The sequence below is a fragment of the Phaseolus vulgaris genome, chromosome 11 (genome assembly GCF_051622355.1).
Source record: "Phaseolus vulgaris cultivar YP4 chromosome 11, ASM5162235v1, whole genome shotgun sequence".
NCBI classification, from domain to species: Eukaryota; Viridiplantae; Streptophyta; class Magnoliopsida; order Fabales; family Fabaceae; genus Phaseolus; species Phaseolus vulgaris.
The window spans coordinates 3,176,434-3,193,497 of record NC_143508.1 but is presented as its reverse complement, the minus strand read 5'-3'; the positions used below and the strand labels follow the sequence as shown (position 1 = coordinate 3,193,497).

At 28.7% G+C, this 17,064-nt stretch overlaps 1 protein-coding gene and 2 non-coding genes across 3 annotated transcripts; 1 reads left to right on the top strand and 2 right to left on the bottom strand.

Annotated features, from left to right (window-relative positions):
• The first annotated feature begins 9,536 nt into the window (after window positions 1–9,536).
• LOC137818653 (protein NUCLEAR FUSION DEFECTIVE 4) lies at window positions 9,537–13,494 on the top strand. The gene is made up of 3 exons (XM_068622203.1): window positions 9,537–10,252; window positions 10,370–11,190; window positions 12,711–13,494. The coding sequence occupies exons 1-3, from the start codon at window positions 9,911–9,913 to the stop codon at window positions 13,186–13,188; spliced, it is 1,641 nt and encodes a 546-aa protein (XP_068478304.1). The 5' UTR covers window positions 9,537–9,910; the 3' UTR covers window positions 13,189–13,494.
• A 2,268-nt stretch (window positions 13,495–15,762) lies between these two features.
• Window positions 15,763–15,835, bottom strand: TRNAE-CUC (transfer RNA glutamic acid (anticodon CUC)). Its single transcript has one exon. It is a non-coding gene; the product is annotated as a tRNA-Glu (tRNA).
• Window positions 15,836–16,015: 180 nt separating this feature from the next.
• Window positions 16,016–16,088, bottom strand: TRNAE-CUC (transfer RNA glutamic acid (anticodon CUC)). The gene has a single exon. It is a non-coding gene; the product is annotated as a tRNA-Glu (tRNA).
• Window positions 16,089–17,064: the final 976 nt, after the last annotated feature.

Genomic DNA, 17,064 nt, shown 5'->3' with positions numbered 1-17,064 from the left:
ATTTTCTTGTCCTTTTCATTTTACACTTAAATTATTATTATTATTATTTAAAATAAATTTATAATTTAAATATAAAATTATAATAAAATTATAAGAAATAATTATTATAAAATAACATAATTAATAATATTATACATAATACATTATAAATATAAATAAAAATAAAAAATATTTTTTAATAATATAATAATAAATTTATATAATAATTATATTAATTACAAAAAATAAAGATAAAAATAATAATATATTTAATGTAAAAATAAGCTTTTATCAAAATATTTATAATTATAAATATTTAAATAATATCTTAATTAAAATAATTATAATTTGTAAATAAATAAATCAAATTAATTTTTTAACAATTTTTAGATATAAGGGTAAATTTGTAAACTTACATTCTTATCAATTAAAAAAATATAATTTTAATCATACTTATCACATCACTCACAAACTTTCATAAATTTTCCCTACACTTTTCATTCTATTTACCTTATACCAAACACCTTAACTTTCTTTACAATTTCCCTTCAAATCATCTCAAATTCACTCCCTCATTTCCACTTTCTCATCCAAACAAAGCATTAGATTGCAGTTGTACATAAATTTGACACATTATATAATCATCACCAATTAACGTTGTTAGTAGAAATTTAATAGAAGGGACCAAATTGTAGACTTTTTTCAAAACTTTGGAACCAAAGTAATTTTTTAAAAAACATTGTATTAAATTGAATATTAATCCTAAATGTACGGACTAAAAAGGTAATTATACCTATTTTTTAAAGGTGTTCTGGTACGTTTAATATATTCCACATCATTTAAGAATTAAGATTAATAACAATTTATATATTTTTTCCTTCCTTAATCCATCTAAACATCTTTTAAGAACAAAACTATGATGAAACTTCAAAGTGGATAATATCTCGGATAGAGTGATTGACGCTAATGATGTCATGAGATCAAAAAAAAAATCTTCATTTAATAAAAAAATAGCTTAATTAAATTTCCAACATTAATTGAATAGGACTCTTTTAGTTCAATAAAAGCTTTCTCCTATGGCGTTGAACCTAATTTATTTCTTAGTTAAGTATGTGTGATTTTTTTATTCTTAGATAGAGAGAAGAGTTGCACATGGAAGGGAATTTGTTTGTCAATAAATTGAAAAAATATGGTCTTGTTATAGGAATGACTCAAGAGTAGAAGGAATTTCTGAAATAATTGAAATCTAGACATCCACGTTCTTACATTTCTGTTTATATTATCATCTACCATTAAAAATGTTTATTAAACACTAAACTATTAAACGACCATTTTCGTAAAACATTTTTTGTATAACAAGCTGGCAGGAACTTCTTATTTAAGGTTGTATTATATGCGTTCCCACAACTTCCTATTTTTATAGAAGTAATTTACAATAAAGCTATTCAAACAAATCAAGTTAAATTAAACTCATTTTTCACTGAACTTAAGTTACAATCTTAAGTTCAACCAAACTTTACTTTTTTTTAACTAAAAAAGAGCACTCAGAATAAGTCAGTTTGGATGGTGAAGTTTTAAGTTGAAAACTAAGAATTATCAACTATTTCCCACCAAAAAATTATCAATAGAGCCAAGCCAGCCTGTTTATGTGTCAAGAAAATGGCCACTTTCATCCATTGGATAGTGCGAAGCACCAAACTCACCCTATCAATATCAAACCCTAAAACAATTTAATAATTTTGTGATTACTAAAACAAAAGTTATAATTGGAGGTATTGAAGGTTATGAAACTTTAGAGTCTATTTAGAGTTGTGTGAGGTTTATAAATCTGACTTGTAAGTCTATTTTATAAAAAAAAATAAAATTAATCCAACTAATTAAAAAAAAATCTCAAACCAATTTGTTAAAAATCTAAAAAAAAAACTTAATCTATCTAAAAATCTCACTCTGCCCAAAAATTCTCAAGTCCAACCTAAAAATTATTTTAAACCCAATCAACCCAATTTAAAGATCCATAATCCTAATCCAATATAAAGATCCCTAATCATAAACTCAATATGTCCTAATTTTTCAATCCTAAAAAAAAGTCTCAAAAAACCTGCAAGGCGTGCAACGCAGTGCGACGAGGTGAGGACGATGACGACTAGCGGTGACGATGATGAAAACCGCTTTGGAATTTTTTTCAAAACTTGGTGACTCAGTCTTGAAATCGTGAGTTTGCACCGAGTTCACTAAGTTTGACCGAGTCTACTGGGAGTTTACTAAAAAATGAGTCTACTCATGAGTCAACTCGTGACCCTTCAGTGGACTCTTAAACTCGTAAAGGTTTACATGTTAACCCTAGGGTTTGATAACCTTGGAGCTACTTGTTTGGGGGGAATCCCACCGCTTTCATACATTGATCATTCAATGGATTAACGGGTATAGTCTGCAAAACACGAGGTCAAAATGAAATTTTAAAAAGTGAGAAAATAAGGCACATTCAATCACACGCTTTGATCTTCTATCCTCAAACAACATTGGTTAGTTCCATATCTACTTCCATTAACTCGTTCATTCCGATTAAACATCAAGTAAACACATAGCAGTTTAGAAAATGGAGATTTAGAGCATGAGAAATGGAGAAAATGAAAAACAATTTTGAGAAATCAAATTGGGCAAAATGAAAATGAATATCAAATAAGAACTTCTATTGAAATGATGGAGCTTCGATTAAGAGTTAAATATTGAAATATTTGAGATGATTTGGAGATGAAGAGCAAACAACCATTGTGCGTGTAAAAAAACACAAAACTCCGTAAGGATGTAAAAAGTTGCAAGAAGTGTGTAAAAATGAGAGATTGAAAAATATATTGTGGAAAATAAAAAATTTAGTGCGGTTTCTTAGAAAACCACCGAGACTTATTAGGAACCCCTGGTTTGTGCCTCTCTTTACTGAAGTTATCATAACATGTCTTAAAAAATCTTTGTTATAATTAATTTCTTTTTTAGTGATAATTATTTTCATAGAGGGAGTACTATGTTGAGATGTAGGTGATATATTAAATTGGAGATTTGTGAATGAGATATTTTGACCTTACTAATATTGAAATCATATACATAAAAAAATGAGAAAAATATTAGACGGTGAGAGTAAAAAAGATTCCAATAACTTAGTATTTGATGTGAAACTAATTGTGTAAAGCAGGTGAAATAGATTTATCATATAATATGAGTGAACTAAGTTTTAACTTTATTGTGATGACAACTTAGTGAATAAAGTATGATAGGTGCATATTTGTTTAGTATAATTTATCATGTGAGTCTCATAGAAGTAGAATAAAGTGTTTGAGATATATGATACTAATAACTCATAACATGTAACTTTAGAAGTAGAATAAAGTGTTTGAGATATATGATACTAATAACTAGCTTTTGACGGAAAAATAAACACTTAATTTATAATAAATATGTAATAAATAAATTGAAATTGTATATGATTTAATATATATATATATATTTATATATAAAATAATATTGTTTGATAGTTGATAGAATTGTTAAATAACATTACTAAATATATTTTCACTAATTTATTTGGTTAAGAAAGAAATAAAGAACGAAGTATTTATATTCTTTTACTTTTTACATAACTTACATAATATTTTGTTTTTGTTTTCTTTATCTTTCTCTTTGTATTTTATGTCTCACGTGCCAAGTAAAGCAATCATCTTTCTCTTTTCTACTTTCCTTTTTCTTTAAGTTTTTTCCGTAACAAAAACAATAAACTGAGTTTGGTCTCATCTTTAACGTTGGAGTTTGATTGTTGATAAGACAAAGCACTGATGTCTGATCTGTGAATGATGATATACACGCCTGCTCCAGCCATACAAACTCTCATCTTATCTTCATTCAATTTCAATTTTTTTATTCTCCTCTTAGCACAACTAAACCAAATCAAGAAAAATGAAAAAAAAAGTTCAAAAATTAAAATAATATAACTATTTAATTATTAGTAATTTTTTAGTTGACTAGAACAAAAATAATTATTAGTATTTAATTGGCTAGAAAACAATAAACTCGAACGGTCAGGATACTTTCATATTCAACACTTTTTCTACCCCACTTCACAATCAATAATAATATTTTTTAATAGATTTTCTATACCACTTAACTATAAATTTATTTTTTATTATATTTTTTATTCTAAAACTATAAAATCAAAATATAAGAGATGTTAAAGTATATTTTTTCGAATTCGAATCTTCATGAATAAAATGTAACATATTAATAAGTGTGAGAATGAAAAAAATGAACACACTCGTAATCATTATTTGTTGAATAAAATAAATGGTAGGTTTGCGATGATCATGTGGTGTATATGAGAGTGCTGATTTTATAGGCGCAACATCTTATCTTATTAGTTATCAAAAAAGATGAGAAAAACGCAGTCCATGATTGATGAATAAGAAAAGTGAATTTAAACCTAACAATTTATAATGTTATGAACTCTGCATTCAAAAATTTATTTACATACTTTAATTCATTTCTGTAGTCGTAATAATAGGGTTCACACTACTAAATAAATTATTTTAAAATTTAATAATATATTTTTGAAATATTTTTAAATCTAACGACAGAAATTATATTAATTTCAAAAACAAATTAATAATATTTAAAATAGTAAAATGAAATTGAAAATATAATATTTTAATTTTGGGAACTCTTATGAAAAATAGTTTAATAGAAAGTAGAAGTTATGGTTATTGTTTGGCCCACACTTACGGCCTTTATCAGGCGGGACACAATCACATGGGCTGTCTTTAACACACGTACCGTACAAGACAGCTGTTTCTGTTTTTTTATCCTCTTTTTTGTTTTTTTTTTCTCCTCATGTCTGCTAAATTACAAATACATCATTTTATCACTATCATATCACATAGGAAAAGTGCGAAATCATCTAATTTCACTCTCACTTTTTGTAACTTCCTCATCATCATAAAAATTATATATATATAATTTCTATACTCATGATAGTATATTATTAAAAATATATTTTTTTATAGAAAAAACTATTATATATTTAAGACAAAAAGACTTTTTTATTTTTTATTCTAACTTCTCACCTTTTTGTTTTTGAGATTCATGTAATCATGTAATCAATACTTCTATATTAATATATGATCAATTTTTTTAAAAATAAAAAAAAATAAGAAATATATAGTAAGTTATATTCTTTTTAAAAAAAAAACTTTTGAATTTAATGAATATACTAAAAAACATATGAATTATCGTACTTTGTTTTTTTTTATATCATTTATGTTATATATTCTCTAACATAAATCAATATCACGTTTATGTTAAAAGTTCACTATCATCTACACATACACTTGACTTTATTTCAAGACTCGTGCATTGATTTAAATTAAGATTTGTAGATGTTATACTATATTCGTTGTGTATCTTTTCACACGAGTATATATACATATGAATACCTTATTCAAATCACTTCACATGACAAAGTCATTCCATATGATATGTTAAACCAATTATTCTTTTCAAATTGCATATTCAATCGTATGAACTTTCTATGACTCTCACCACCTCATAATATTTATTTATATGATTTCATTGTACTAGTATATTCAAGATATCTTCTTCCATACGAATCCCTAATCAATGAGCATCATAACAATCTCAACACGACATTTCTTTTCTTAAAGAATACTATGTCGTAATCACATTTTCATATGATTCGTGGTTCATTTTACTCATCAACATACCATTCAACTTCAAAATACATTTCACAATCAATTGAAATAATCAACCAATTATCAAATTGTTTAACTTCAAACTATTTTCATCAAATAGCATTTATTTCACTTAAAAAACAAACCCTACAAGAGAATTTTGGAATTTGTGACCACGTCACATTCACATCCATATCCTCTAACCCAAAGTTCTAAAAACTCACCTGATGAACACTCACAAAGAGTTTCAACCCCTAAAGAAAATATGATAGTCTAACCGACATTACAGACTTCTGATTAATTATCTGAACACATCGCTAAGACCCTGCACTAAGAAATATTAATCTTAAAGAGGTGTCAGTTTAACTAGGATGTCAAGTTGCATAGTGATGCCTAACATAAAAGTTTTTATATAAAAAAATATTAATTTTAAAGACACGTGTACCATATGCTCAACACGTTTACCCAAGCGAATAGAAAAACTCAAAATTAACTTAAAGAAAACACAAACAAAAAGAATCTCACTCTAAACAAAAATCTGATTAAACAACTTTGCTATATTAACGGTTAGGAGTGAAAATGTAATATTTGATCATCAATATAACAAAATATGAGGTAAAAATCTAAAAAAAATGCAAATAAGAGAAGAAAGGTTTCTTCAACAATATAATTATTTTATAACAAAACTTGAATAGCTATTTTTTATTTATATAAATTTCTATTTTAATAATAAAATATTATAGTATCATTTTAATTATCCTACTTTTATCAAAAGTTATTTTTAAAGTTTTACAAATTTTATTGTCCGTTAGTGTAATGTGATAATGATAATAATCAAAAGTGTTTTTCTTTAAAAAAAAAAACAAGTCCAAATTTTGCTGAAAGAAAAGTTACTTTTATTTCTTCTTAAGATATTTAAAAATATCTCATCTACAAAATTTAGACCAACAATTATGTTGAAGAGATGTTGACGAAAGCATTAATGATCTTTTCCACGAAACATCTCTTTCTCACATCACATTTAGGTCACTTCTAATATATATTTTTTAATTATGACAAAGATCCTTAACATATAAGATAATATATAAAGGGACGCAACGCCACAAAGAAATTGTTGCTTCCACTTCTGTCAACAAAAAAAAAACAAAAAAAAAAAATCTGTTGCTGTACTCTGCAAAATTATTTTTTTAATTGAAATGCTGTGTCCCTATTAAGGATAATCTCATTGCTAATTAAACAATTTTTTAAACTAGATGTATTTTTATTGGCTAAAGCTGGAATTGAACTTTATAATTTTTTTTAAAATTAATAAATATTAATTTTATTTTCTGAAATTCAGTTCGATTGGGATAGTTAAAGAAAAAAACTCATTAATCAAAATGAAGCCCCACAGGTCCACTTGCATTAAAAGATGAAAAAGATGTTAGTTTATTATAGACATTTGTCGGTTAAAACTCCATACTCACATATTATGGCTATTAAATTTGTATGTCATTTGATGCATTATAGATATCCACTCAAATATTTATTAAAAAAATTTTATTAAAAAAAAGTCAAAAAAGATAATATTATTAAAATTTAATATAAAAAATATGTTTTTGTTGTTTCCAATTTAAAAATAAGATATAAAAGATATTTATATTCATTCTCTATATTCTATATTGAATTTTTCATTTAATTTTTTGAGATAATATAACTATTACTTTATCTCATTGTTTTTACATATTATTTAATGTTAATATTAAATGTAGTTTTGTGATTAATATTAAAATTTCGTTTTGTTTTTTTTTTCATTTACTTTCATTCAATAATAAAATGAAAATTATTTGTTATAACTACAAAATTACAAAAAACAGTCATAACTAGACAATAAGTTATTAAATTAATTCTTTTAATATTCAATAAATAAATAAATTTATCACAAAATTAAAGTTTAATTAAATTTAAAAAAATAAAAAGTATAATTCTGAATGAGTCGACTTCATAAATAAATGCTAAGCTGCAGGTCAGTTGTAACTTGTATATAAATCCCAAAACGTATTGAAAATGAAAACCCTAATTTCAAAAAGGGACCCACGTTGGAAGAAAGAAAAACTTTCTCTCTCTTTTCTCCACCAATTTCCGCATCACTTCTTACCAAATACTTGGCACTTGATTGTTGTCGATAAGGATGAAAATTAATATTTTCTTTTATCATACGTTTATTAAGATTAATAATTATTTTTTTTAAGTTTTATCTATTTTCAGACTTCATATTTTTATACGATAAAATGGTTTCAGTAAATTAATGAAAGAGAATACGGAGAATGTATCTTGAGGTCCATACATGTACATCACATGCGCGCCTAAACAGTATATACGTACATACCTTGGACCTACACTCTGGACCTTACACATGTGGTTCAGAACAAATAATTATTGTCCTGTATTATCTTTTCTTTTTAAATATGAGGTGAATTTTATTCATTATAAAATATTATATAAAATTAAAAAGTTTACCCAAGTTGCCCATGGGGGATGAACCAAATCTTTTTCTAAATACTTCTAATTAAAGTAATAATTTGCCACCAAGTATATTCTTCTTCTTTTTTTATCTATTTGAGTCATCACATGCCGTAAAGAAATACTATAGTACCCTCTTTGGAAAATGATATTGCTTTTTGAGGTTGTAATTAAATTAATTAGAATATGCTTCTTCTCATCACCTCATCACACTTTTAGAGAAAATTAGATGATCACTTATTTAATTATTTATCAAATTATTTTTATCTCACTGAGTCGGTCAGGAACTCGACAATTTGATTATAATAAAAAATTCACGTGACGATTTGTGACCAACCGATCATGACGATAAGTCATGAGTTGATAAGTCAGCAGGGTTAAATCATAATTAAGAGTTATTTAGTACAATTTTACACACGAAGCAACCTCCTAATTCGGCCCACCAACAAAAATCCATTAAGATAATATAAATAGCGCAAATTCCAATAATCAGAAACGTCATTATCTAGAGTAGTACTTTGACAATTGAGTGTCGACATCCTAATTAACTTGATCGTCAAAGTGCCTTCTGCATGTACCATCCCAACCTGTGTGAGACCAGACGATTGAGAGAAAGAAGGAGAAGCAGAAAGTTACTAACGATAGCGATAGCAACCTACCGAAGGGAGTAAAAGAGCAATCGTTCCCTAAATCCGACACCAGATCGAAAACATTATTATTCCCTGATTTATATGTTAATTATAAAAGAATTCTCATATAAACAATTGTTAAGATATAACGTGAATATTGTTTCCAGATTTCAAACTTAAAATGATTTTTTCATTTAATATATTTGTAAATGAAGTTAACAGTGGTCACGATTAATTCGTACTATGATATTTTATTGGTAGGGCTACGGTTGATTTTGATACTCGATCGATATATAGTTTTAAACTAATGTATTAGTAATTTCGTTCTTAAAAAGGTTATGACGTTAACAGTGATGAATTAAAAACAGGGTTAATTGTCCATTCATGTTCAACATCCGCCATGAATCATGTTGAAAAGAAGAGAAAAAAAAAAGTAATCTATTTAAAATTAACCTAATAAAGCATGTTTATTTTTTATGGAAGATGAGTGGAACTGAAAGCAAGTGCCTTGCCGACTACAATTGAAGCATGCATGAGCATTAAGGAAAGGAAATGGAATGTTATACTTTTTCAAAAAGGTAGATTTGGTTTTAAATTTATATTTCAAAAATAGGGTAGACTTAGAAACGAAAATAAGGAAAAAAAAATTAGGTGGGTCTCTCTCTGGAAGATCAATGAATCCCTGTTCTTCAATTCTGAATTTGAAAATATAAAAAATGATGAAAATATCAAGTGGAGGAGTTGGTCCCACCAAGGTAGCCACAATCTCTACAAAAAAGGATGAATCTGAGAACGACCACGGAGGAGTACAACTTGTCCTTTTTTGAATTAACACGTTGCTCTCCTATAAATAAATAAAAAAAATAAAAAAAAGTTAGAAATCCTCTACAGTTCCCGTCCAGTTGCCGCTACAGAGATTGCACTCATCTTCAACGTTAAGGTGAAGGACTGAGAAAACGTGCCCAGAGTGAGGGACACTGCTATAAATATATCACAAACGTCTTCCGTTTTCTCTATTTCCGAATACTCAAAAACGTTAATTGTATTTTGATTTTGATTGTGGTTAATTTGATGGGCACCGGAACCACCTTTTCGCGACCCACCGTTTCGACCACCACTAAATGGCTGGGCTTCGTGGCCGCCGTCTGGATTCAGTGCATCTCCGGCAACAACTACACCTTCTCCAATTACTCCGACGCGCTCAAATCGCTCATGAATCTCACGCAGTTGGAACTCAACAACCTCTCCGTGGCTAAAGATGTCGGAAAAGCCTTTGGGCTTCTGGCGGGCCTGGCCTCCGACCGCTTCCCCACTTGGGCCATTCTCCTGATAGGCTCCGTGGAAGGCCTGATAGGATACGGAGCCCAATGGCTGGTTGTGAGCCAGAGAATCCAGCCCCTTGCGTATTGGCAGGTATAAACACTTGTAGAGAAGTTTTTCAGATTTGAGTTTCGTTGGTTTAGGGTTTAGGGATGAATCTTGTTGCTGATTTACTAATGAGTTCGTCGTATTTGGTAAAACGACGCGCAGATGTGCGTTTTTCTGTGCATGGGAGGGAACAGCACCACGTGGATGAACACTGCCGTTTTGGTAACGTGCATACGCAACTTTCGGACCAACAGAGGACCCGTTTCGGGGATTCTGAAAGGTTTTGTAGGGTTGAGCACCGCGATATTCACTACGCTCTGTTCCGCGCTTTTCGCCGACGACCCTGGCTCCTTCCTCGTCATGCTCTCCGTCGTTCCCTTCGCCGTTTGTCTCACCGGTATCTTTTTCCTCCGCGAGCTTCCTCCCACCGTCGCCGCCGCCGGAGACGCCGAGGAGGTGAAGTATTTCGGCGTCTTCAACATCGTTGCCGTCCTGCTCGCGATTTTCCTCTTGGTGTATGGCTTCATCCCCAGCCCTGGCGTCTTGGTGTCGCGAGTGTTCGTCGCCGTTTTGCTCGTTATGCTGGCTTCGCCGTTGGGGATTCCGGTGTACGCGTACTTGAAGGGACGGCTCGGAGCGGGGAATGACTTGGAGGGGCAGATGGCGAACGAACCGTTGCTTGGGAGTGGGGAAAAGGATAGCGAAAGGGTGGCGGCGGTGGAAGAGGAGAGTTTGGTGGAGAAGAGAGCGCCGGTGTTGGGTGAAGAGCACACGATATTTGAGACGGTGAAGAGCGTGGATTTTTGGATCTTGTTCGTGTCGTTTCTCTGCGGGGTTGGAACCGGGTTGGCCGTGATGAACAATATGGGTCAAATCGGGTTGGCTCTCGGGTATCCAGATGTCTCACTTTTTGTCTCTTTGACAAGTATATTCGGGTTCTTTGGACGGATCATCTCGGGTACTGTTTCCGAGTTCACCATCAAGTAAGTCAAGTCTTAGATTATTCTACCTCAACTAAACCAACTTGCTTTTTTTATATAAATTTTTATTATTCTTTCATATTATGACTTTAACAAAAAAGCATTGCCTTTTACATTCAAATGTAGAAAATTCTAATTTTTAAATAAAAAATTATGGCTGAATTAATATATAGCACTTGAAAATGGAGTTAACATGAAACAAATAAAGTGAAATGAATAGCAAGTGGATTGTTAAAATATTATTGGGAATATCGGTTATATTTATTCACTTTTTTTTTCTTTCAATTTTTTGTCTGTACTTATCTTTTTAATAGAAGTGGAAGGGATTTATGTTGGTACTTGTTCCATTTATACGTAGACTGACAAAAAAAAATAATTACTAAAAATTACGTTAGAAATATCTTTTGATTTTTCATTTATTCACGCGTTTTCTAAATGCAGTGGTACCTACTTTTAATTATACATAGAGATATTATTGAAAAATAGTTTTAAAAAAGTAATAAAATGTTAAAAACGACTGTTTGTTTTTAATGTCTCATAAAGAAGCAAAACATAACTATCAAAATAAAATATAAGAATAACAATTTTTTTTAATCTGAGTTACCCGTTTTGATTTTAAATATTTTTTACAAACTTTTTTGCATTTTTTTAAAAGTTTTATTTGTTTCCATTTAGAACCTTTTTATGTATTAGTTATTACATTGTATTATTATATCTTTTAATGAGCAGAACAATATTTTTTGATGAAAACATTAAAAATGTTGAGATGTATAATATATGTTTAAATTATTTCAGAGGATGGTACAAGATTTATTTATACGCATACGTTGCGTTAAAATTAAATTATTTAATTGCCCCCGAATTAAAAGAATGTATCAATCTTAATGAACTTATGTAGTGCCTAATGGCAGAAGAAAGTTAGATACTAGTTTGATTGAGTTGATTTGGAGCATGACTAGTCAATTATAGAAAGTTAGGTTCTAATTTATTTCTTAAATTTGATTTTGTTCATGTTTTGTTTCTATTACAGGAAAAATCAATTTGTCACGGTTTGCAAAGTGTCTTTTATGTTTAATTATCTATTTTAGGCGTATATTTGCAATGAGAGAACTAGTGGTAAATGTTGGTTAACACAACACTGCTCTTAAAAATAGAAGGAGAAATAATCTTTTAGTGTAACATGGGTTCATGTGAGAAAATGAAAAAGGTTAACACAACAGGGAATCGTTCCATATTAGTGTTGCTAGAAGTAGAAAAGTAGAAGGACAACTAATTTTTTTATTGAAATGTGAGTTCATGTGAAGAAATGTGAAAATTTTGAAAATTTGTAATTGGTGCCTTTGACTACCAGTTTTTGAAGAAACATTTTTTCATGGAAGAATATTGAATTGGTGTATAGATGCTGTTTTGTTAGACTCTGTAGGCAAGACAAGATTCATTCTTTTTAACTGGTAACTGTTGCTGTTGGTTCATCAAGTTTGAACTGTGTAGGTTCATTTCTAACTGCAAATTTTGATGTACAGGAAAGCAGCAACACCTAGACCTCTTTGGAATGCAGCATCTCAGCTTCTTATGGCTGTAGGTTACATACTCCTGGCAATGGCTGTACCAGGTTCTCTGTACATTGGGTCCATTTTAGTTGGCATATGTTATGGAGTGCGGCTTGCAATTACAGTCCCAACAGCCTCAGAGTTATTTGGACTCAGATATTATGGTCTCATCTACAATATTCTCATCCTTAACCTTCCCCTCGGCTCTTTCCTTTTCTCTGGGTTGCTTGCTGGCATACTGTATGATATGGAGGCAACCACCACTGAGGGAGGAGGCAACACCTGTGTTGGAGGCCATTGTTACAGGCTAGTCTTCATAGTCATGACTGGAGCATGTATTGTTGGCTTCTTCTTAGACATTCTGTTGTCATTCAGAACCAAAACTATTTACACAAAGATTTCCATCAGCAAGAAACCCAAGAAATCCTTATCAGTAACAAGTAGCCGTTGATTCATAATGGGGACACTCAGTGACATTCCTGGGATTGATGAACTGCATTCTCAAATGATATCCCAATATTCCTTTTATTTTGTGTTTGGAAGGATTAGTAAGAATTTTTATATTTCAAATGGAGAGAGGTGTCTTTGGTATAGATAGTGATAAGTTTTTTGGTAGATTAAAACACTATGTTGTTTGTTCTATGAACAGGAATGCTGGTATCAGTTGTTTTATCATATTCTTTGGTTACTAGAAATGTGAAAGTGACTGTATTGCATTGGTAGTATGTTGAATGAAGGAAGCAGCAGGTTCCATTGATGCATTAAGGCTATACTAGAAAATTATTCATATCATGTTTTATCTTAAGGTATAATAAACCCTGTTTTTCAATGACTTTATTCAATTTAGTCTCTATTTAAAAAAAAATCAAAATCATCTCAACCATTTTTAAAAACAATTTAATGTAATCTTTTTCATTAGACTGTTCTTATTTTAACAAATTTATCCCAATAATTCTAAAACTGTACTTCTGAATTATATATGTGGTTATCATATCGAATTTTTTTTAGATATGAGAACTAAATTGAATAAAGAAATGGGAAAAAAGTATATATATTTTTTTAATTATGACAATTATAATGTAACAATGTCTAACCCTCTCCTCTAAAAAGTCTTTGAATCTATTTACAGTTAAAAGAAATTTGATTCCAAGACTTTGGCATCATCTTTTTCCTTTCTCTTCGTGTTTCCTAGCAAAAACAAATGACACCAAACAAACCTTCCATAAATCTGACGAGACACGGATAAACCAAGTGCGAACCATGAGTTACAAATCTACGGATGCCAGCAATACTCCACACAGAACATGGACAAACAGAATAAATCCTCACACATTCACAGAGTGAAAAACAAGAAACAAGAACGAGAGAAAAATAAATAAATTTCTCTATACATCCCAAAATAATGACAGTTTTAGTTATATAAAAAAATCTAAAATGACTGAAGTTTTAACCGTGTAATGAAGCTTTTTTATTATTATTATTTTCTTTCTAATATTTCCTAAACTCAATTATTTTCTTTTTTATTTAAAATTGGATTGAAACTCATGTTTATAGGCAAAGTAAATCTAGATAATATTTGAAATTGACTGTAACAATTGTTGTTGGTGTCGGTTTTTTTTCAATAGTTATGTCTTAAGCAGTGCTTTTTTGTACTTCAGTTTTTTAAACTTTTTTACTTCTTTAGACTTCAACTCTTCATTTCCTTAGCTTCTTAGCACTCGATCGAGAGTAAGAGTAAACTTGCAAAAGGTTATTCGAAGATCAAGTAAGTACTCTGTAAAACTGATCAAAGCGTACCTTACTCTTTCGTAAAATGCTTATTTATATTATTTGCTAATGAGCTATTTGATTCATGGATTATATCTAGTGTATATATTCAATAAATCAATATTATTTTTTTGGAGTGTCACCCGGATATCCTGACTTATAAGATGTTTCCTTACTTGTCATTTATTGTCAAATTGTTCTTTAATGTGACTCATTATCCACATTTTGTAAAATGCATATTTTGTTAAAAAAGAAAACTATTTAGGATTTTATAGATCTAAATCCAAATAATTGGATTGTATTACTCTATTTTAAATCCATATCTTCTAAAATAAAGTTTGAATATTTATAATTTAATTTATTCAAGTTTAAATTTATATAATATTTTTCAAATTTAGTTTGTATGGAAATTTTTGTAACACTTTTATTGGTAGATTAAATGATCATAGTGTATGTCTCATTTTGTATCTTTGGTCAATAAATTTCACTACAAAAATCAGTAAATTGTCCGTAAATTTAATATTATAACTCTTTCAATATGGTATACTTTGCATGTATCACTTTAAATATAGTTATATATAATCACTTTAAGAAACACCACAAAAGTCCATGCAAAGTCAACAAGATTAATTTTATCATTGTTTACTATCTTTTCACATAATTTTATCATTTGTCTTGATATTCATATCCTTAGTTTCTATACTAAGTTCAGCATTTTAAAACAAAATACTCATAGTACGAGATGTAAGCATTAAGATAAAAATTTAAAAAACATGAAAAATTCTAAAAATATTTTACATGTTAGTAAAATATAAGTTAATAAGTCAATTTATATTGAAATTTTGGTTTTAAAATTTTACAAAATAACAATCTTACTAGTAGTGTTCTGACTTTAGTTGATATTTACAACTATATTTAATTATAGATAAATTAGTTTAATATTTATATTTCCAAATACATAAACAAATTTTTTAATTACATATACAATATAAAACCTTAAATTTGCAATAATATTTTTAATATTAATTTTAGTTGAACAAAATAAGTCATTTCATAAGAATAACAAACAACATTGTATAATTGCCATTCATATATTTAGAGAAGAGTAGTGATACATATATCTTCAAGTTAACAAAAAGAAACAAAAAATGAAGATATTTTTAAAATTGTAAAAAGAAACAAAAAAATGTAGATATTTTTAAAATTGTAAAAAAAAAACAAAAAAATGTAGATATTTTTAAAATTGTAAAAATAAATCTTCCGTTGCCGGGACTTGAACCCGGGTCTCTCGGGTGAGAGCCGAGTATCCTAACCAACTAGACTACAACGGATTTGATGCTAACAATTATATGTTTTATTATTTACATAAGTTTATTATTTTTAAAAATTGGATGATGTAGATGTACTTATTCGTAAACACGATGCTGTTAAATTACTACATAATTATAAACAATGAAATGAAATATGAAAATTTAAATAATTAATAGAAAAAGTTAAAACAAAAAAGGAGATTCCGTTGCCGGGACTTGAACCCGGGTCTTTCGGGTGAGAGCCGAATATCCTGACCAACTAGACTACAACGGATTTCATGCTATATTAAGAAATCAAATTTTCTTCATTATTTTGATATTGTTGGTCATTTCCAATGTTCACCTGTTTTAAATTTAATTAATAATTTACGAATTATAATGCATTTATATTTTATTTCTTTATCTATCATAATTAAATTTGTATCCAATAAAATGGAGGTTTAGGAAGTTTACCATCATTTTGAAAATTTGAAGTTATCATAAATTGATTTGATTTAAAATTATACAATGGTAAGGTTTTATTCAAAACTTATATTTAATTCTCATACTTTGACCATGTTTATTCAAACATTATATATACAATGGTGAGTAATCTATATTATTTTGTTATTCTTTTAAATATATTTAGTAGAGTATTTATTTCAAATTGATTTAACTGGTTCTAATTAATTTAGAGAGACTAAAAGTTATATATTTTATCAACTGAAACTATATGTTGATTTTTTTTTTAAATCTCATACGTTGCACTGGTAAAAGTATTAGTAGTGTTCATTTGGTAACTTTGTTTTATAGCTTTCCAATTGAAAAACTTTACTTAGCGTATGATGAAGTTAAATATTTACATCAATTACACATGATTTCGGCTGTACAGAGAAAGGTGTAAAGAAAGTGGCTTAAAGTAAATAGCATCATCATTTTTTTTTAGTTTCAACTTCTTTGTAACTCAAGACTTGGTAGCCAGAATTTTTATAAAAAAAAGTTTTGTATTTGTATGGAATTCAGATAGTAATTCTTACCAAATTGAATAATTATTTATGGTTTCTCAGTCTCTTCTTTTTCCTCTTCTTTCTCATACTCGTTATTTAGTATTTGATTGATAGTTAACTTATATAAAACTTTTTGACGATTAAATAAGTATTTTATACTAAAGTGAATGATATATCGATAAAAAATATCTTAATTTTATATTTCACATACTTCATATTTAATTGGACCTATAATCTTCTTCGCACCTTGGATCAATAATTAAA